Source organism: Ictalurus punctatus, chromosome 24 (assembly GCF_001660625.3).
Source record: "Ictalurus punctatus breed USDA103 chromosome 24, Coco_2.0, whole genome shotgun sequence".
In the NCBI taxonomy this organism is placed as follows: Eukaryota; Metazoa; Chordata; class Actinopteri; order Siluriformes; family Ictaluridae; genus Ictalurus; species Ictalurus punctatus.
This window is the reverse complement of record NC_030439.2, coordinates 9,507,220-9,530,118: the sequence shown is the minus strand read 5'-3', so window position 1 is coordinate 9,530,118 and position 22,899 is coordinate 9,507,220. Positions and strand designations below refer to the sequence as shown.

Genomic DNA, 22,899 nt, shown 5'->3' with positions numbered 1-22,899 from the left:
GCATGGGTGCTGCCGGCACTGGGGAGCTACAGTTCATTGAGGGAACCATGAATACTAACATGTACTGTGACATACTGAAGCAGCGCATGATCCCCTCCCTTCGGAGACTGGGCTGCAGGGCAGTATTCCAGCATGATAACGACCCCAAACACAACTCCAAGATGACCTCTGCCTTGCTAAAGAAGCTGAGGGTGAAGGTGATTGACTAAACCCTATTGAGCATCTGTGGGGCATCCTCAGTCGGAAGGTGGAGGAGCACAAGGTCTCTAACGTCCACCAACTCCGTGATGTCGTCATGGAGGAGTGAAAGAGGACTCCAGTGGCAAACTGTGAAGCTCTGGTGAACTCCATGCCCAAGAGGGTTAAGGCAGTGCTGGAAAATAATGGTGGCCACACAAAATATTGACACTTTGGGCCCAATTTGGACATTTTCACTTAGGGGTGTACTCGCTTTTGTTGCCAGCGGTTTAGACATTAATGGCTGTGTGTTGTTATTTTGAGGGGACCTCAAATTTACACTGTTACACAAGCTGCACACTCGGTACTTTACATTGTAGCAAAGTGTCATTTCTTCAGTGTTGTCACATGAAAAGATATAATCAAATATTTATAAAAATGTGAGGGGTGTACTCACTTTTGTGATATACTGTATGTTATGTTAGTGTATGTGTGCATATAATACTTTTGTTATTCCAGTTTAAATGTTTGGGCCAATATTGTTAACATTCTCATATTAAGTTACGGTTGTTTGTCTGTAGCTCTGGAAAAGCTGCAGGTAATATGGAGAGAGAGAAACCAGAGTGAACTGAATGTTAATATTACACCCGGAGAACGGATCAGTAAGTCTCGTTTATTATTCGGCTCCTTGAGCTAGTCTTTTTTCTTCTGAGAATGATACACATTTCAACATCTGCTTGACATCCCTGCAGTGTTTGTTCCAGAGGATTCTAGGTCATCTACTAGCACAGTGACTACAGACAGCTCAGCAGAGCAACAAGAGGAGAAAACACAAATGGGTATAATGGCATTCTTATCTGCTGTTACAGTTACTAACACAGTGCTACAGGCACTTTTGGATGGTTCACCATCACAGGTCTTAATGTTTGAGGTTAACATGAGCTGTTTGTTTTGTTGCACTGTAGATTCTAGTAAAGCTTATTAGTGTAAGATTAAGGAAGAGCATAAAAAACCATCTAGAATTTATCCTCCTCCACAGCCTTCTCTGTTCAAATACCTAGCTTGACCTCAGGGTTCTGGTTAAAACCTGAAACGCAATAATGCTGAAATATTACAAAGTGGATGGAAGCGAAGAACAGGTTGCTCTCCAAAAAGAAACTCCATATATTATGTCTAATAAATATATAACATACAAAACAGAACGAGTAAAATTAACAAGGAAAAGGAGTTAGTAAAGGAATAACATTTTATTACTTTTGTCCCAGAAGGTCCTGTCACTCAAACTACAGATGATCCACCGTGCAAAATTTTGTGTGTAGTAAGTACTGACATGTTATTGTCTTGTCACATACAAATAAGAATTTAAAGGGTTAAGCTTGTCTACCTAAAACTATCTGGTGAATTTATTTATTTATTTATTTATTTATTTATTTATTATTTATTATTATTATTATTATTATTATTATTATTTAAAAGTACCACCAGATATAGTGCTGTGAAAGTGTTTGCCCAATCCTGATTTCTTCTGTTTTTGTGTAGGTCCCATACTAAATAGTTTTAGATCCTCGATCTAAAACGAGATGCAACATAAAACAGCAACCTGAGTAAACACACGATACAGAATTTATTTATTTATTTTATTTTATTAAGCAAAAAGTTATCCAACATCTATTGCCCATGTGGAAAAACTAATTGCCCCCTTTAATGTAAAATCTGCTTGTATCATCTTTAGCAGCAATATCTGCAACCAAATGCTTCTGATAACTGGAGATCAGGCTTTCACTTACTTCTAGGACTCACTCCTATGCTTTGGATCATTGTTTTGCTGCATAATCCAGTTGCGCTTGAGATTCAACTCGCGGACTGAAGACGGGACATTCTCCTTTTAGGATTTTCTCCTAGAGAGCAGAATTCATGTTTCCCTCAATTATTGTTGCCCAGGCCCTGAAGTAGCAAAGCATCCCCATACCATCACACTTCCACCACCATGCTTATCTGTAGATATGATGATCTCTTTGTGGAATTTTGTGTTCTCATCAGTTCAAAGAACATTCTCCCAAAAGGTTTGAGGATCATCAAGGTGTGTTTTGGCAAAATTCAGATGAGCCTTAATGTTCTTCTGGGTTAGCAGAGGTTTTCACATCGCCACTCTTCAATGGATGCCATTTTTGACGTGTCTTTCTGATAGTGGAGTCATGAACAGTGACCTTTATTGATGCAAGAGAGGCCTGTAGGGCTTTGATGTGGTCCTTGGGTCTTTTGTGACTTCTTGGATGAGTATTTGCTGTGCTCTTGGAGGAAATTTTGAAGGTCTGCCTCTTCTGGGAAGGTTTACTACTGTGCTGAGTTTTCCATTCGGAGATAATGGCAGGCTCTCACTGTGGTTCTTTGGAGTCCCAGAGCCTTTGAAATAGCTTTGTAACCCTTCCCAGACTGATGTATTTCGATCACCTTCTTCCTAGTCATTTCTGGAATTTCTCTCAGCTTTGGCATAGTGTGTTACTGGGTAAGACCTTTTAACCAACTTCATGCTGTCGAAAAAGTTCTATTTAAGTGTTGATTTGATTGAACAGGGTTTGCAGTAATCAGGCCTGGTTGCGTCTACTCCAGCTGAACCTCATTATGAATGCAGTTTCATAGATTCAGGGATTTAGTAACTATGGGGCAAATACATTTTCACACAAGCCCAGTTGGTATTGGATAACTTTTTTTTTTTTTTTTTGGCTTAAATAAATAACATTATAAAACTGTATTTTGTGTTCACTCAGGTTGCCTTTTGTTTTATTTTAGATTTTGTTTTCACTTCTGAAAAATTTTGTATGAGAGCTACACAAAAACAGAAGAAATCAGGATGGGGGAAATACTGTACAGTAGTATGCTTGTTTGTGCTACTGAAGATTCTTCTCACCATCCCCTGGGGGTGAATTTTAAAAGTGGTCTAATCCCTATTGTGAACGTGATTTTAGTTAAGTCATTCTCCTGATGTCTGCCATAGGAATGTGACAAGACAGTAAAGTTTATAAAAGATTACAAGCAGCATATTAAGGGAAAGCAACACAAACAGGTGGGTTTTTTGGCTTCTGCCTTCATCCACATGCACATATAGGTGTACAGGCTTTTATCTATTCATTTATTCTTTTTCCTCCTCTTATCCACTCCTGCAGATGTTGACCAGTCCAACCATTGTTATTTATTTGTACTTGCCCATGATCATTTCTAGTGAACATGGTTGTTTGTGTTTCTTATTGTCTCCTACTGTTTTCATAATATAAACAAATTAGTCATTTTTACCTTGGCGACCAGAGCAGTTCCTGAAGATTAATGAATTAACACAGTAAACATGTCCAGCATCATGCAAGTACTGTGGCCTGTTCAGTGTTATCACGTGTAATTGACATGGCCTTTCATTGTCTCGCAAGCTTTATATCTGACCACTTCCACACATGTGACGGTAAAATTACTTGCTGCTCCACCCTTTTTTTTTTTTTTTTTCTTTCTTTTCTTTTTTTTTTTTTGCTGGGTGTTCTCTAAGACCCCATCCTTATGCACACCTCTACACTATGTCTATAATTTATGTGGTGGACTGGAAGACTGCTCTGATTCTGTCATACCAGTGCCTCACATGCACTACCATATCAGTTTCATTGTCCTGATCATAATAAATTAGTAACTCTTGTGTATTTAAACACCGTATGTATGTCGATGCGTATTTAAGTGCCTATTACTAATTTTCATGTTTTCAATGTTTGTGATTACAGAAACTCATTGAGCTGTTTGGACCAGGTAATATGCTAAAGAAATTTTCATTTTACCTTAAAAGGACCTGTATCAGTTGTTTAAAACATGATCATTCTTTGTAAACTGTGACCAGAAGAACCCTAGTAGGAGAAGGAGACCATTATCAATAACAATTTTTAATGTGTGGCTTGGTGTTAGTTGAGATTTAGTGGTTAATTTTGACTAACCCTTTCTGTATCTCTTGTTTCCCTTTCCAGGCCAGTACAGTGGTGGGTACATTTAATTTCAGAAGATTTTTTTTGTTTAATTTGTCAAACTGAACAGTAAGTTCAAAGCAGAAGGTTGCAAAGCCATTAAAGGAGAAATACATAATCATACAGAAGTAAAGCAAATATACAAATGAAGTCCCACCAACACAGATTTTACAACTGAGGATGTGCGCCTACCATTGTTGTTGGTGTCTCTGGTTAGGAACCGTCTCTGAGATTAAACTGTACCAGTTCATATGGAACTGCTATGGCAAGAAGTCGTTTACACCAATCATAGGTGAGCTGCATGATGAATCACGCCATGTCATTTTATGAAGTATTTTGTTAAAATTGTGCTATGCTACAAAGTAAATTTAAAGTATTGTTTTATTTATTATTTAATCAGTGATTGTGATATGCTAGATACTACATGCATTTTCATTGAAGTTAGTCTGTTATTCTCTTGTTTACCAATGAAACTCTGATTATCTCATGTCAAAGTTGCTCATGTTTTGGTTTTATTTGGGGTTTTTTTTTCTAGGCCTTCCATTGCTCACTGTGTTTGTACAGAGGCATAGTGTGGATTTTAAAACACCACCATTCTACCTGTGCCATGCGTGTGAGCTTAACATCCCTGTCTCCTCCACGTCCATCCACCTTACATCCACAATGCACTACCGCAATGTCTTTGTAAGCATTTCCTTTAACAAATTGTTTAGAATGGCTTGTTTAATTGTAGCAAGGCAGATAATTCACGGTACTATTATACATCCACTTTGAGTAAAAAAATTAACTATCGGTCACTTAAACTATCTTACTAAAACTCTATTTTTAATAGGCATACTCCAAACCAGACCTTGTTTTTCTTGAACACCGGGATTTCACCCAGGTTGCACAAGAAGAAGAACTGAGTCAGGGAAAGCAGAAGATGGTCCTACAAGTAAGAAATAAACTGTGCTCATTTCCTGTCTGCAGTTTGGTGTAACTTAATCTATTATTCAGATGTTGTCTCACATATTCAGTCCATTTTCTTACAGACGGGGCAGTTGGCAGGGCTAAGCCCCTCTGTCTTTCAAAGATAAAAATGCATCAATACAATGGTTAATTGCTGTTAAGAAAGATGGAGTATTTTGGACTTTTGTAAGAAGTGTGAATGAATGAATGAATTTTTGAAAATTAAATAAATAAACACACAAATGGCTCATCAGGATGACCAGCTATGTGCATACATATTCACTCATACTGACTGCAATCCCCAGGTGTGTGAGCTTCCAAGTCAGCAGTTTACAGAACTCAGGACCCTGGCATATGGAAAATGTAAGAATTCCAAGTAACTCTTTCAGTCAGAGTAAAGACAAGATGTAACCTTTTCTACTGATTTAATTCCTCTGTTTCACCTGCTCTTTCTAGTCATGGAAACAATTGGGAAGAAATCTCCAAAGCTGAGAAAATGTGTTCAAGGTTGATGCTTGTTTTAACTGGATATTATGTTTGCTTATTTCCAACTCTTATTTCTTGGGTTACTTTATAGATAATGCATCAGCTAAATAACACCATGTTTAATTTTATGTTCTATAGTTGAGAAGCGAGTGACACTGCAGTCATACTCTAAAAGTTGTGAAAGGAAGTCTCCACTGCTTGGTAAGCACTACTACCTACTGTGGTAGTTGTATAGTTACTCACTGTAGCAGTGAAACTCTGTACAGTTACTGGCCACTCTGCAATTGTGTTCAGTTTAGCTTCAGATGGCTGCTACTATATCAATATCGCTATTACCATAACAGGGTCACTGCTGTATTGAGAATGCTCCACCACCTTGAGAATGTTTGGTTAGCTGTGGTCCTTTCTATTGATGATAAATGGTGTAGAGAAGGGCTAACAAAGAACAAAAATTTGTGCATAGCTACTGGAATAGTGTAACTCTCAAATGGTGTGCATGTGTGTATATACTGTATATGTAACATGTACTTGGACTTAATGTTCACTTTATCACCAGGTCTGCAGTTCATTGTGAAATATTCTACAACCCAGCATTATTACAGATGTGGTTATCTGTGCTTGCTGTGTGCAAAGAAGTTTTCAGAAAGGCATGTCATTATCCATGTTTTGAGCTTTCCTCATATTTTCACCTATCTTGTGAGTATTTCGGATAAAAATCAACAGATTATTGCAAATTGAGTCCATAGGGAACGGTGTGTATGGTATATTCAGTAATACCTTGGATGTGCTTTTCTATAGAATATGGCCCATCCTGGTTCCTTGAAGAAAGAGGATGCTGAGCAGGTGGCTCTGATCATGGATGTGGCACAGCAGGCAGAGAAAATCACTCCTAATATGACTTTGCAGGTGGGAACCCTTTTAATGTTTCAATTGCTGTTTTTAAAAAAAAAAAAAAAAAAAAAAAAATCTGTTTTTTGAGGTGTGTTTGTTTTGTTTGTGGTTTTTGGAGAGACCACATTGAAGTGGTCTAAATGAGTTTGTTATACTGAAGCATTAAAAAAGCCCCTGCTCCAACTTAACCCTATCACCCAACAACCCCAGGGTGGAGCTGGGTGTGGTCCAAACAGAGGGTGAAGACCCTTCCCAACAGATGGTACCGGAGGGGGAGGACCGTCCAGTTGCTGGCCAGACACTCCTTTTCTATTGTGCTGCACTTCATCTCTTGCATGTAGAGCTTGCGGCTGATGTACAGCATGGGGTGCTCCTCCCCCTCAACCACCTGGGACAACACTGCCTCCAACCCCCTGTCTGACATGTCTGTCTGTCTGTCTGTCTGTAAAATAAAAGGGAGGGAGAAGTCCAGAGAATGTAAGAGTGGTCTGCTACAGAATGCAGCTTTTACCCAAGTGAAAGCCTGCGGTCATGGCTCCATCCACTAGACCGGATCTGGCAGTGTTTTTTTGTGAGATCCCTTTTTACTCAGAATAATTAAGCACTAGCGGATATTTGTGAACATCCCCGTGCATACACTCACCTCCACCAAACGGCTTTCCCCAAAGCCTCACCTTGAACCAAGCATTGACGAATCAAAGTCTGGTTACAGCCGAAACCACCAATGCATGTTATGTACACCCTTGAATACCCCAATATACAGTATGTCCCAGCTCAGTCAGGGGTGGCCTGCAGTGCGTCGGGGATCTGGACCAACGCTCCCTGCAGCTCCCGAACACCGGCCCAGGCTTCACTCCCACACCTGTGGCCCCAGGGAGGAGGAGGAGGGCAAGCATGGGTTCGGGCAGCTGGTTTTGGGGGAATTGGCCCCCATTTCTGTAGTGCAGGGATGGAGAAGTGCAGAGAGAGAAAGGAGGGGCTTACCTATCCCTGGATACGATGCCAAGTGGTCTTCTGCCTACCAGCCCGCCTCATCGAGCGACCCATGTTGGTGGCATTGGACCCAGTCCTCCATCCCTTCCAGAAGTCAGGTGACGAACTGCTCCAGCACCATGAGGTCTATTACCTCTTTGGCCCCCTCAACCAGCAACCACCTCTGGCAGGTGTCTCAGAGCTTCTTGGCGAATGTGGACGGTCATCAACCAGAAGTGCTGATGGTGCTGTTCTGGGGATGTGGCTGACCTGTTGCAAAATCACCCATTTCAGGTCTAGGTATTTCAGCATGTTAGTGACCAGTAGCTGCTGGGCCAGGAGTTAGGCTTCGCCAGTCAGGAGCAGCAACATGTAGGCCGTTGGCCTGGTCCACTGGCCCTCGGTCCAGCCCCACACCACCACGGAGCACTTGTACAGGTCCTGAATGCGCTGTTCTTGGTCTCAGCTAAGCTGGAGGAGGGCCTGATGCTGGTTCTGGTGGAGGTTGGCTAGGGAAGTGATGATCTCGGCCAGCTCTTAGGACTCCATGACTGCTTCTTCCTCTGTTTTTCCAGGTTTCAGCACCATCGTAACACTTTTAGGGCTTTTATTCTCACATAGGCATGTACGTGCACATGGCTTGGTTCTTTTTACTCTCTCACGACACTCGTCTCCCTTGTCTCAGCTCACTGCAAGAGAACACGCACTTGTTAGTAGAATTCCCTGCAGGTGCGCATTCCTTACCACTCGCCTTCCCCTGTCCCAGCCTCTATTCACAAACAGGCGCTCGAGCATGCCCCTGCTTCCACAATACGAGATATAGATATGAGAACTATAGGTAATGTCTTCCATGTTTGACTAGTAAAATTGAGATAGTAAGACTTTTTAATGTTGCCCTGTCTTGCTGTCTTCAGGTGAATCTCTAAGTCTTTTTTACATCACTCCTTTTCCACATGAATTAAATTTTCACATGTCAAATGACCATTCTTCTCTCAGTCACTGAGGCAACCATTTCAATTATGTTGTTTATTTTTATTTATTTATTTAACAAATATCCTATCGTTCATTTTAAGGAAGTGGACTTGAGCTTTGGAAAATTTATCGAAATTGAAAAAAACTCCTTTATGTCTGGTGAGTGGTTTCTTCCTGTGAGTGAATTAGTTTTAAAAATATGCTTAATATAAATACTTTTAGATTTAATTAAATCTTTAAACAAATTCAAAGTTTATGTGGATTAGGCTATAGTGAGACCCACTGTAAGTAACAAACTTTTTTTTTCTTTATTTTGTAGCTGTGGATGTGCTACAAGTGGTTTTTAGAAATAAAGGACTGGGAGAACTCAAACCTTCTGTTGTTCCTGGAGCAAGATTGGGTGAGTGGAGCTGTTTACTCATTTTTTTTTCCCCTGTGTCCTTTGCTAATGGATGGAGTAGAGGTGGACAGACAAATTGTGCGTAGCATCAAATAATTGGGCTACAGTCAGTTGTTGTGTTGTGCTACAAAATGCAACTATATGGTGTGTACCTGGGGGGGTTTTTTTTTTTTTTTTTTTTTTTTTTTTTTTAAATAGCCAGTGAATATAGCTACATAGTGCCAAATAGTAGAGTCTACAGTTATTACTAATTATTATTATTATTATTACACTTCAGTTAATTTGTGGGCTTTTTTTTAATTAAATGAAGTTACTATTATTGCTTGTGTTTCAGATTATTAATTTATTGCATTTTATTTTTTTTAACCAGTGTCCAGTTTTGAGACGAACAAGAACAATAACACTTCAAAGTTTGAAAAACAAGGGCATGCATCATCAGACACAGACAAATTGAACATAGATGGTACACGCACCGATACACCCATGCCCAAAACAGAAGAGAACATGAATTCAGAATCTCCTGATCTCCTACATAAAGAACATGAAGAGCTACGGAAAACCCCACATATACTCATAACACACATACAGCCTGCTGAACTATCATTAGCCACAACACATTCCAACTCGACATCTTCACAGCCTCCAATTACATCCTTGCCCAAAGAGCAATCTGAGCCCCTGAAATTGGCCCAGAATTGTCTGAATCAAGAAAGACTTCCTGACCACAACTCCACAGAGCATGTTCCAACTGTAAAACATCGTGAACCTCAAGACTCCTGTGTATCTGAACAGCAGAGTGCAGAACTGGCACCAAAAATTGCTATGCAGGTGGAGGATCTGCAGACTCCAGCACAGTTTCCTCCTTACTTGAACTCTGGGACCCCAGCAGGTCTGTATAATTGGATTTTTTTATTTTTATCCATATTTTGTATTCTTTTATTAGGTACTGATAATGATGGCAGATGTAATAATTCTATTAACTATGACTATTCAAGTGAGTGAGTCTTTCATAAGAGCAGTATAATGTGTGCTAATTGTAATGGAACTAATATAAAGTAGAAATTCTTTAGAATTACTCAAGAAGGTAATTAAATCCATTATTGGAAGGTGCAAAACTGGTAGATGCAATGAAGAGTAGTTTAATGCCACACTATTAATACTCCAGGAGGGCATTAGTATTGCAGTTGCTTAGTTACTTTTTAAGGTAATTGTTTGGTTTAAGGTAACAATGAAAGCCCTAGATTAACTTTAAAGACAAAATGTATAAAATGTTAGATCATACCATTAGAGTTCACTCCTTCCTCATAGACTTAATATCTATTTTATATCTTCCACAGTTCCTCAGACCCACTTGTCAACTTGTACTGACCTCCGGTACTACCTGAAGACACCCAACAGACAACCTGTAATAGGTTAGTACTGCAATGAAAACTGTCAGAAGTTAGCTGCCAAATGAGCTAAAGAGGTTATTAAAATGAAAGATCAAGAAGTGGTAGAAGAATGAGGAGACAATCCAGTTAGGTTAGCAGTTTTTGAAATATATATTGCATATAATAATTTTATTTATTTTTTAAACAATTGTAAGTGGGTGGAAAATGTGGAATTAAATGTATGTTGGATGTTATTTTGAGGTAAATCCTACACACAGCAAAGCGAAGGTTTGCTTATCAATATGAAAAATAAAAAAAATGATCATGCTGAAATAACCAAAATAAAACCATTGTGCACTGAGGTACTTGGAGTCCAGGTACCAGTTTATAGGAGAAAATCTTTTTGTTAAGCTTCCTTGATAACCGCATGTTCTGATGGTTAAACCAGGAAAACCCTTGTGTTAGAGGTACATGTCTTGCCTGTGTGCTTGTCTCCACAAAAAGTAACTGGGCACTAGGACAAGGTGTGAAGCTCAACACTAAATGTCTAAACTGGATATTTCCATCAGCCTGTGCATACATGGACGAAAGATGGTTATGGATGAATATTTGTGTATCCTATGGGGGGGAATGCGAATGCCAAAGCTTAGTTTTACAGTTTATGAAGTTCTAACTAACTTCCCATCAACTTTACAAAAGGACATTTGAACAGTTAAAGAAGCTGTTCCTTCTGGATTTTAAAAATTATAAAGGAGGCATATATGACTATTCACTCCATGAAGGTATGTAGGCAGCCAGGACAATTACCCATGCCTTTTTTCTGAGTAAGCAGAGGGTTGTCTATAGCTGAGGCCTGAGAATGATTACCTAACAGGCACAAATATTTTGGTGAGGCATGATTGCCACAGACTAATTAGATTTTTGGATTTGCATTTGTGGAAATATCCACAGTGGTTATGTTGGTTAAGAAAACAATGAGTAAGCAGGATGGAAATAGTCCTGAACGAAAATGAGTTGCATGCCTCTGCATATGCATAAAATCATGATGATGGTGAGTTGGTTATTGTCATCCGTAACAAATATTGTATGAACAATGACCAAACCTCACCAGAAGCCACTTCTTAGTAAAAGGATCAAGATGGCTCACTTGGAGTTTGTGAAAAGGTAATTAAAAGATTATTGGGCCTTAAGAAACAAAATTTTGTGGTCTGATTAAAAAGATCAGAGTCTTTGGCATGGACCTCAGATTTGAGGGAAGCGTCCAGTACTAGAATGACCAAAAACACCCAAGGTCAGTCTTGAACCTAGTTAAAGTCTCTGGAGACAGTGCAGCGATACTCCCCATCAACCCTGGCTGAGCTTGAGGGGTTCTGCTGAGAAGATCCCCAAATGCAAGCGTGAAGCACCAGAATCAAGAAGACTCACGACTGGTAATCCCGGTCAATTGAGCAATTACTAATGTATTGTTTATATGTTAGTAATTAATAGTAATTTTTTTAATTGTTAGAAAAAGGAGCAAAAACTACCGTTGGTTTGTAGGTACTGTACATGTGCATGTCATTAATTATTTAATACAAATAAGCCTCAATACAGTAGCCATATATGGCATATACATTGTCATTCCTGAAAATGGTACTTGCATAATCCTGTTTGATGATTTTGGAAATGCCTACAATGTCACCATTTTTTTTCTGAAATGTGCTTGTAGCCAAAAATCCTAATTTGGACATGTACAGAGCAACATGTCTTGATTGAATTTCCTCTGTCCACAGTTTAATCCGATATGATGTGTACTATTATGCTATTTACATGACCACATGTTATCTGGTAACATCTGACCTGGAAATGTACTCATTTTCTTATTGCTTATTTAATTAGGGATATGCATTTTTATTGTAATGTGTATAGGTGCATCTAAAAAAAAAAAAAGTGAATATTATGGAAAAGTTCATTTTTTTCCCCGTAATTTAATTCAAAAAGTGGAACTTTTATATAGTCTAGATTTATTACAAAAGGGAAATATATCAAGCCTTTTTTTTGTTGTAATCTTGATGATTACGGCTTACAGCTCATGGAAATCAAAAATTCTGTATTGTAAAGAATTTACAATACAGAAATGTCGACCTGAGAAGATCTCTAATCAGCCAATTAACTCAAAACACTTGTAAAGCTTTCCTGAGCCTTTAATCTCTCAGTCTGGTTCAGTACACACAACCACAAGCATAGGGAGCATGAAAGTAAATTTTGCATTTCATTTGGAAATCAAGGTCTCAGAGTCTGGAGGAAGAGTGGAGAGGCACAGAATCCAAGTTGCTTGAAGTCCAGTGTGAAGTTTCCACAGTCAGTGATGTGGGGTGCCATGTCATCTGCTGGTGTTGGTTCACTGTGTTTTCTCAAGTCAAGAGTCAATGCAGCGTCTACCAAGAGATTTTAGAGCACTTCATGCTTCCATCTGCTGACGAGCTTCATGGAGATGCTGATTTCCTTTTCCAGCAGGACTTTGCACCTGCCCACAGTGCCAAAACTACTATTAATGGGTTTGCTGACCATGGTATTACTGTGCTTGATTGATTGGCGAGCCTACTTGCCTGACCTGAACACCATAGAGAATCTGTGAGAGACACCAGAGCCAACAATACAGACGAGCTGAAGGCTGCCATCAAAGCAACCTGGGCTTCCAGAACACCTCAGCAGTGCCACAGGCTGATTGCCTCCATGCCACGCTGCATTGATGCAGTAATTTGTGCAAAAGGAGCCCCGACCAAGTATTGAGTGCATAAATTAACATACTTTTCAGAAGGTCGACACTTCTGTATTATAAATTCTTTATTCTAATAGTTTGATAGCAGGAGGGACACCTGATTCCACCTGTTTAATCAGTTGATCTTGGCTTTCAATAGATTTAGGTGTGGCTTCTGCTTTGTTGGAATGAAAACCTGCACCCATACCGGCCCTTTCCAGATAAGATTGCCCACCCCTGAGAATGACACCAAGGTTTTTGACACAGTTGTGCATATTGGTAGACAGAGGCACTAACTGATTGAAAATAGCAGTAGTTGAGAGGGATGGGCCAAACAATTTTCAGTTTTATCACAATTTAGCTGTAAAAATTCATGTCCGTCCAGCATTTAATGTCAGACATTCAAACAGATTTTACAGAGAACAGCTATTATTCGAATTTACAGGAAAATAAAGCTGTGTTATCAGCGTAACAGTGATATGAATGATGTGACCAAGGAGAAGTGCATATAGAGCAAAAAAAGAGGTCCTAAAATGCAACCCTGAGGAAACACAGCATAAGAGATCTGTGCATGAAATGAGAAACAATTTCCTACATTAACAGAAATAGTTCTCCCCTTAAGATATACAGGTCCCTGAAACCCAGCCACATACTTTATCAAAGTCTGTGCTTAAATCCAGCAGGATTAAAACTGGGAAAGCCTCTTTAAAAATGTGTGAAAGCAAAACATCTAAAGGACAGTTTGTGTACTTTATATAAGAAACTGTTGGATGTACATCAGATACGAAATAAAACACAAGACAATGTATAAGAAACAATTTATTTTATTAGGGATAAACTGGACTGGTGGGAGAGTAATCAGTAGGAGAAGGGGGTTGACGGTAAGGGGAGCGATCAGGAGAAAAGTCGGGGCTGGCAGGATTGTAGGGAGGAGAGAGGTCAGAGCCAGGATCAGAATATGTCATGTCGTCATCAGCATGTTGGTCAGAGGAGTTGTCGGGTGAAGCAGTGAAAAAGGGATCAGTCTGTGTGGAAGCATCCACATATACCTTAGCTGGACTGATTCTGTATCTCAGAGTTGGTGGAAACCCAGAGGCGACAGAGGGAGTGCGTAGAACCTCAATCAGGAGGGCCAAATCCGCAGAAAGATGTGCAAGCTGGTAGCGAGTGTTCAGGTCAAAGCCCAGATCCTCAAAGGAGGGAGGAACAAAAGAGTTGACATTCAGCTGAGAAAAACAAAGAAAAAAGGGACAGTCAAGGAAAACGGTGAAAAAAACTCAAAACACTCTTGTATGAACAGGAGGTCATTCAGTGACCGGCTCCAATAGACAGGAGAGGCACTCACACACACACACACACACACTGTCATTGAGGCATGCAATTCACTGAGTCAGGTTACACTCACACACACACAGAAACATAGGGATAAAGAAAGAAGCCGCGCTAGGAGTTACGTTACTTACACACACACACACAGGAGTAAAGTATGAGGAAACACTTCCAAAAAGGACAAGATATATAAAATATAACTTACCCATGATTAAGGAAAAATAAAGAGCAATACAGGCAAGATCCTCTCTCGATGAAAGTCAGCTCAGAAATGACACAGAAAAGCAGAAGTTAGTTTTTTTAAAATGGAAACCAAGCTATGGCAAAATAAGGGGATTGGAAACTACCTGAAACTCGATTATAAGGGTCACTATAAAGTATAGAAGCTTTGAAATGAGCGAAGCGACGAGACGCACATTAGCTGACATAAGGGGTTTGGAAATCATTCAAAACTCCGGTATATTGGTATCAGGAAAAACCATGGGCTTTATGCATCACCTTGGGTCTTTGTGACCTAAGGGGGGAAACTGAGTCCAAGGTAGCAATGCAAGTACTGTTAAAAAGACCAACAAATTCATCAGGATTGACACAAGAGGATAGAACTTTCACAGCATTTGGCAATTGAATAGATCTATAGACATCATTGAAAAGCTTGGCAGTAGTAATATTGAAGCGACTGGAACAGCAGGGTGGGTGATGAGATTTGGACATAGCACATGACGGCACAGATTCAGAAACAACTGAACAATGATCAGAAATAGCAGCATAACATGCTTTGAGGTTTGCCACAGAAAAACCAAATGATTACACTAAATCAAGAGTGTGACCCTTCTAATGTGTAGGTCCAGAAATGGATTGGACAAGGTTAAGAGTCCACAAGGCATAAAAATTCTTAACAGAGGTTTTGACTGGCAACAGACACGTATAGTAAAATCTCATAGAATCAGAAGGCTATTTAGTATGTGGCACCAGAAAGGCCAGAAAATCAGAAAACTCTTGAATGAAATTCTTGTTAAATTTAGGTGCTCTGTAAACTAGCGTACATAGCAAGGAGGTAGAAAGATCAACCTTGAAGAGCTGCACTTTGAAGCCTAAAAAAATCTCATTTACAATTGAAACATTTCTTAAAAATTGATGCAATTCCACCTCCGTGACCTACAGTTCTTGGAGAATTAAAAACGAACAGACTAGAGGAGCAAGTTCCTTCAGGGCAGTAGAATCACCATGACTGAGACAGGTCTATCACAAACAGAAAATCATAGGAAGTCATAGACCTAGCATAGTCAAAGACCTAGCATTTAGTAAAGTAAATTTAACATGGAGCTCCGTAATCCGCACTGGGTCTGACGTGGCGTGTATTGGTGAATGTTCCAGTGATGTAAGATTGCTGAAATTAACCCCCCCCCCCCCCCCCCCCCCCAATTTCCAGTGCTTCACCTAGCATGAGAATGGCAAAAGTGAGACCAGATGGTCAGCATTTGATAATCAACAAAGGTATCAGTGAGACTGGAAGTTCAAAGTTTGCGTCACGAGCCGCAGTGAACATAGCGTGGGTAATGAGCAACTCCCAGTGTGACACAGGTTTTATAAACTATGGCCAGCAGGTGCAATGACTAATTCCAGTGATAAAGCTCTGCAGATGAGTACCGATTAAACCATTGTAGAAAAGATCATTGTGAAGAACAGCATTACCGCTGCAATGGACATGCCATCTATAGTGAAAAGAAAACTGTCCAAGTATGGAAAAAACACTCGGTCATGAGCAGTGCATCTTTCTGCTCCGTCTGCACGACCAAGATTAAAAGACGTTAGCCTGAATACCTCAGGACCAACCAGAAAACCACTGGGTAGGAAAAGAGGAAACTGGTAAGAACCAGTTAGGCATCTCCTCCGAATTTGAGTGAGAACAGTGGAAACAGAAAAGGCTCACCAGTTATTCTGTTATGGTCTGGAAGAGATCACAAGAGTGTACATGAATGTGACTACACAATTACTAAAAAGGATATTCCCAGAAGTAGACTTGGCAGAGCTAAGGAGGCCTGAAAAGATAGAACTCCTTCTCAGTCATTGGGAAGGAAAACTTGCACCACAAAGGGTGAAAATTTTAGGAGACCTACAATTGGAAAGATGGTGGGTGTGTAGGAATAAAATTGAGAAACAAAACGACACAAGAGGCACCAGTGAGAATAAAACAAAGTTTATTGAGAATTGGGAACAGTGGATTAATTAATAGACAGGTCTGGTTGGGGAATAAGCTGTGGGACGGGCTCAAACTGAGAAAGTCATCAGAACTGTCAGTTAACATTGTGGGGCTGTTAGGCCTAGACTCATGACAGAACAAAGGGGCCTAAAATGAAGGCTCTAGGCTTCTGTTTGAGTAGACATTTGGACCATAGTTACAACTGGAACTATGCAATACAGTGTAGGCGATGGGAAGGCTGAAGGTGTAGGACAAGAACAAAGCCAATCAAACAGAGCCACAAAATCTATGGCCAGATGGGCCAACTGATGAATGAGATGCTGCTCCAGACCTGCAAAGTTAAACAGATGCTGGAATGGAGTAAGAGGACACTTGCCAGCTGACAAAGAGAACACATCAGCACACTATACTCATATTTTAGTTGAACCATGTAGTTACAAATATACTGTATTCTGCATAAGCTAAAGAAAAGTAACAGTACCTTTACCTTAAATGTGACTAACAAAATAAAATATGACCACATGCAGTTGTTATTTAGATAAAGTTGTAACTCGCCCATAATAAAAGAATATACCAAAAATAAATCCAACACAGCAAGAACGGTTAGATCCTCACAGCACGGTGGTCAGGAGGGGAATGCGACAGGAAGATAAGGGGATTTCAAAATGTTGAAACTGGATTCTAAGGGTATTTCTAAAGAATGAACATGGATTTTAAGGGTATTTCCAAATAATAATAATGGGTTTTAAGGGAATTTAAAACAGAGAAAAACATAACGTAATGGGAAATTCTAGAAGAACTGGTGGAAGTACGAAAAGGGGCGTAGACCAGAGACCCTGAGCTGTATAAAAGGAGAAGGAACACCGTACAGATCACTTTGTGACATCTCACTTTGGATCTCATACTGCTATCTGGACAAAAAACTGGATTGTTGCTTCCTCATCTGCTGTGTTCTTGGCTTTATTTGAACATTAAGTTTAGAATTTACTTGTTTATTTGAAAAAGGCACTCGGCACCCCAAGTCGTTTTATATACGACAGGTGGAGCTCATCCGGATTTGTTTGAGGTAGTATGCATGACCGCATACGAATCTGAGAACTGCTGTGGTCAGGTACAAGGAAGTCCTCAGAGGATGTGAACGACTATGGATCTCCAAGCTCCTCAAGGAAACAAAATGGCCTGCGCTAATGCAAGAGGCAAAGAGTTGTGGAGCTGGGATAGTATTGGAGCTGCGTGTGAGCCAAAGTGCGGAGACTGCCACTGCGGGAATTTCCAGCTGGGGGGGAGAGCAGATGATTCTGGAAGAGGAGAAAGAGCTGGAGATCATAAGAAGGGGTCTTACTTATGTGCAAGTGGATTCTCACAGTGATTGACCTCATTGGGACACAAAATATCCATGGATCCAAGAGCCTGCCTCTCTTCTGTATAATCAAAGTGTAGTGGAATCGACTTTCCTGAGAACAGAAAAGCTTGGGAGAGTGCCTGAGTGGGGAAAAAAATCTACACTCCTCAAATTCACAATATGGTTGAGAGCGGTGCAGCAGTGAAGCTTACAAAAGAAGAACTTGACAAGTGGAAAGGTCCAGTCTGGTTCACAAGTCACTTAGTAACACCAAACCCACATTCAATTACCACGCCTGTGCGTCTCATGTGGAATAGCAGCCAGAAGTTCAAGGGCCTGAGTATGAACAACCTCCAGAGGAACCTCTGATGAATCCTATCAGAGCCATCCTACTCAGGTTCAGGAAAGGGGTGTTCGGAGCTTTGGGAGACATCGGAAAGATATATAATTTGGCATGGCTAGAAGAACAAGAAATGCATCTCCATAGATTTCTCTGGAGGGATACACCAGAGGGGGAAATGGAGGAGCACGCCATAATCGAAGTTAACGTTGGAGATCGTCCGGCTGGATGTATCGCATAGTTGATGATGCAGGAGACAGCTGGTCTAGCAGCTTTCGCTCACCTGAAGGAGGGGCAAAGAGTCCTACTAGAAGACAGTTACCTCGATGACATCCTCACATCTCATAATGATCAGAAGAAACTGGTTGAGATAGTGAAGGGACTTGAAGAAATCTTGAAAGTGGGTGGATTCTCACTGAAGGCTTGGGTCTGGTCTGGTCAAAGTGGGAGGTCTGGATCCGGAAGGATAAACAGTCTTCAAGCCTGGCTCCTGAGAAAACAGTCATACTTCCTAACCAGCTGGGTGAAGAGGACAGTAAAGCCCTGGGAATTGGATAATTGGCAGAGGAAGATAGGTTGTATGTCATGGCTTCTGTCAATTTTTCAAAAAGGAAAAAAGAAGTTGAAGTTGAAGACAGCAGGATCTACTTGAAGAGGAGGTAAGACTGAAGACACCAAATCCATTGACCAGAAGGTATCTCTTGAGTCAGGTGGCAGGACTCTATGACCCAATCAGTCTTGTTACATCAGTATGATTCTAGTCAGAAAAGCAGTCCAGGAAGCTGGAAGTAGATGTCTAACGAGGCATATGTGGGGCAAAACACTCTCAGATGTGCGACTCCAGAAAGTCAAGTTCCACAGAAGTCTTACACCTGCCAACTGGTGAGGAAAGCCATGGGGAGTCACGTTCTCAGATGGGAGTGAAAAAACTTACGGAGCAGTATTATATCCATGTGGACTTCAAGCCAAGGAGTGGTTGTTGGACTAGTTGAGACTAAAGCCAAACTAACGCCACTAGAATTGAAGGGAGATCCCGTAAAGGCCAAAGTCTGCAGCACTGTATTTGCAACACGTCTCAGGAAATACTTTGAAAAGTATGGATGGATCAAAATAAAGAAGTGGTTCCATCTTGTGGATAGTCAAATAGTACTTCGAGCTATCCAGCACGACAGCTATGGATACCAAACTTTCTTCGCAAATAGGATTGGAGAGATTCAGAAGAAAGGAGCAACTAGTGACTGGTGGTGGATTCAGGGAATCTGTACATTGCAGAGATCATGTGAGGGGCAAGCCCTAAAGATCTTGACGAAGATTCCATCTGGCAGAATGGACAGGAAAAAGGTCAGTGGAGGAAAAGCACTGAAGAGAAGCATGCATCAGTACCTGAGGAGTCTTTTCAACTGGAAATTCTGAGCAAACTGCTCACCGAAGGATTGGTGGACATTGAGAAGTTCAGTAGTCTGTCCAGGTTGATCAGAGTCCTTTGCTGAGTGTGTCGCAGATTGGGGAAATAGACTGAATCAAGGAACAAATATTCAGCACGTGGAAAACAAGATCCAAAAGGAATTCATGAGCATGTGCTGACTTTGAAAGAAAGAGAGGATGCTTTGAAGGGCTTCTTTCTAGTGGCTCAAAGAAGTATGACATTTCCTGAGACCACACTCTGCAGACTGGCTGTATTCAAAGAAGAAAACAACAGACTTCTTGTGTGCAGTGGAAGATATGTAGCCTTTGGAAAGGAGAGGATTACCATTCTAGTATTACCCATGGAAGCAAGAGTATCATTGCTATTGGCACATAAAGTGCATGATGCAAACCATGAGGAGATTGCTGTAAAAAAGTCGGAGGTTGTCCAAAAGAGTGGTGGAAAGTTATGTAATCTGCAGAAAAGCAAGAGCAAAGAGGTGCAAGCAGATCATGAGTGATCTCCCACCTGAAAGAATTGGACTAGCTGCACCTTTTGAGTTTGTAACAGTATTTCTATTTGGTCCCTATGAAGGGAGGGACAGTTGTTTGGGTTTTTTTTGTTTTTTTTTTGTTTTTGTTTTTTTTTAAAAATAGAGTTCGACTGAAGGTCTGGAGGATTGTCTATTGTTGCATGGCTTCAATGACTGCTAACAACATCTTCCGTGAATAATCAATCCACTGAGGATTTCTTGTCCCAAGAAAGTGTGGTTAGATCCAGGCTCAAACTTCATGGGAGCGGAGGAGCCTTAAAAGATCTGATTTTCTTGGAAAGAGTAGGTTAACCAGAGTTTGAAGAGGAAGCTGGATAGACATGTAACCGAGTGGTCCTGGAAGTTTCATTCAGCGAACTCACCCCATAGGAATAGGGCAGCTGAAGCTGCTGTTTGTGTGGTAAAGAGATCTCTTCATAACCTGGGGGGTGAAGGTATCTTCACATGGGGAGAATTCCAGACTTTTTATATGGCAGCAAACTTAGCGAATGAAAGGCTCATAGATGCATGAACACAAAGTTGTGAGTACATTACACCGAACTCTCTTTTGTATGGAAGAGCAAGTCCAAGAGGAGATTCAGGTGTGTTTTATTTCGCAGGAGGAAGGTTTTAGACTGGCCAATCTATAATCAGACCTAAATCCAGTTGAGCATGCAGGAGACTGAAAGGAGAAACTCCCCAAAACCAACAACTGAAAGAAGCTGCAGTACAAGCCTGGAAAACAACACAAAAGAAGAATACAACAGTTTGGTGATGTCAGTGGGATTTACGTGAAGACTATCTGTTCCTATACTTTTGTTCACCTAAATATTGGGTGGTCTGCCACCAAAGGTGCCATGTTTTAAATGGTTTAACACATCTATATGTAAACATCAGGAAATGAAAGCTGAAATTCTGATCCATCATCTCACTGATCATTTGATCTCAAACCCAAATGTTGTCAATGTATAGTGAAAACAATACAATTGGTCTTGCTGTTCCAAAACTTTCAGGTGGGACTGTATAGTAAATATTGGACAGTGGCATTGCAAAGTATGGTAAGGTTACCAAAATAGCTAAAAACTAAAAATTACCTAGCCATATTATATTGTGCCTACATTTTGTGGATTTTGCAAGGAAATATTAGCATAGCTACCTTGTATTGATTTTGCACTCTAAAATATTCAGTGGTAGAAAACCTGTCAAGTTAGCTGGCTAGCTATGGAATTGCAAGGCCAATTCTTTGGTTTTATTATACACTGAAGACATTTGGGTTTGAGATCAAAAGATGAATGTGAAACAGTAGATCAGAAATTCAGCTTTCATTTCCTGATATTTACATCTAGAAGTGTTAAAAACTTTAAAAATGGCACCTTTTTGTTTGAACCCACCCGTTTTTCAAATGATCAGAAATATCAGGAACATGGGACTGACAGGTGTTTCTTGTTGCCCAGGTGTGCCCTATTAGCTGGATTACTTAAACAATTAATAGCTTTGAATGTCTACTCTTGGTTTGAGCCCTAGCTTTCACCTGCGAAGACTATATTTGTTGTTAAAAAGGATAAACCAACATGAAGGTTAGGGAGCTGTCTATGGGAGAAAAGCAAGCCATTTTGAAACTGAGAAAAGAGGGAAAATCTATCACTGCCATTGCACAAGCAATGCAACAATTTGGAATATCCTGAAAAAGAAGATACCACTGGTTTATTAACAACCAGATATTTGACACTGCAGTTGATGATGGTGATATTGTGAGCTGTGAAGAAACCCCCCCACCCCCACCCCCCCAAACAATGAGGCACTGTGTATAGAACCCCAAGAAACTTAATTCCCAATCAGAGGGGAAGTGTCTCTTTTTCACCTGAAGGGACCATCTGACTCTATTCAGGGAGAAAATTGTGGCATGTCCACTGGCTTAAGGAGTTCCTCAAAGTGCTCCTTCTGTCATACAACAATATCCCCAGTCAATCCGTAGATGATTGTGTGCCTTTTTTTTTTTTTGACTGTTGTAGCCAAAAATATTTGATTTTGCTGCAATTTTTTTTTTCTCATAATTTTCATAGTTTTTGTTTTGTTTTACTTTTTTCCTGGAAAACTACTTGAATTGGTACAAAATTGTTGTTTTGCACAGTCTTTCACAGTGATGTTTGTTGGTAAATGAGACCTTTTTAACTGTACTCCTAATCAGTGCAAGTGAATCGAAAAGGGCTTTGGCTGAATGCATGTTGTGATGACATCACATGACACGTCTTGGCCCAAATCTGCGGTGATTGTAAAAAAATTACAACCACCTCCTGAATATTGCGGAGCTTGCTTGATTTTGCGTTAATTTCTGCAATCATGAAGTCCTAGGGGGACTGCCCAGTAGAGGTCAACACTGCTTAGCAGACCATATGCATGGTCTCCTCTCTACTTCCTGAGGTGCAGATTTAACAGAAAATCTTTGGAAACACCTTAAAGTCTTTTTCCATGGCCTCTTATTTCCAGAGACATTAAATCTCATGGAGGCAAACCTCTTGTCTCCAACTTCGAGGCTATGATGTCTGCCTGAAACCTTTTTCTTCTGGGTATTCTGGAGTAGGAAGCCTTTACTATGTGTTAGGGATATCCTAATATGAGTACATAGTTCAAAATCAACAAATAATGTTTTACTAAACTAATACAAATAAGATGTGCACAATTCTTAGAAAGTTTGCCAGAAACATTCAGAGGGCATCTGGTTGAGATTAAAGGTGTGTATTGGTACTGGGATCTCACAGGACACAAAAAAGTCACCCTAGCAAGAGAGTTTTACTTTAATGTG

The 22,899-nt window shown here is 40.3% G+C and overlaps 1 protein-coding gene across 10 annotated transcripts in view; it reads left to right on the top strand.

The window, feature by feature from the left end:
• The window catches only part of si:ch211-199g17.2 (uncharacterized), a 65,216-nt gene that overhangs the window by 14,239 nt on the left and 28,078 nt on the right, over positions 1-22,899 (top strand). For 8 of the 10 annotated variants that reach the window (XR_008393400.1, XR_008393401.1, XM_053675430.1 and 5 more), the window contains exons 15-32: positions 759-839; positions 930-1,016; positions 1,443-1,495; positions 3,173-3,241; positions 3,936-3,960; positions 4,173-4,184; positions 4,387-4,461; positions 4,705-4,853; positions 5,002-5,103; positions 5,423-5,480; positions 5,574-5,624; positions 5,742-5,804; positions 6,160-6,299; positions 6,402-6,509; positions 8,540-8,597; positions 8,758-8,838; positions 9,209-9,727; positions 10,176-10,250. Coding sequence is in view for 8 of the 10 variants with exons in the window: in XM_053675430.1 (XP_053531405.1) it covers positions 759-839; positions 930-1,016; positions 1,443-1,495; positions 3,173-3,241; positions 3,936-3,960; positions 4,173-4,184; positions 4,387-4,461; positions 4,705-4,853; positions 5,002-5,103; positions 5,423-5,480; positions 5,574-5,624; positions 5,742-5,804; positions 6,160-6,299; positions 6,402-6,509; positions 8,540-8,597; positions 8,758-8,838; positions 9,209-9,727; positions 10,176-10,250 (1,806 nt within the window). In the remaining 2 variants the exon portion in view is untranslated. Of the gene's footprint in view, positions 1-758; positions 840-929; positions 1,017-1,442; positions 1,496-3,172; positions 3,242-3,935; positions 3,961-4,172; positions 4,185-4,334; positions 4,462-4,704; positions 4,854-5,001; positions 5,104-5,422; positions 5,481-5,573; positions 5,625-5,741; positions 5,805-6,159; positions 6,300-6,401; positions 6,510-8,539; positions 8,598-8,757; positions 8,839-9,208; positions 9,728-10,175; positions 10,251-22,899 lie in introns of those variants that run through there. The other 2 variants (XM_053675429.1, XM_053675435.1) reach the window with 2 other exon arrangements.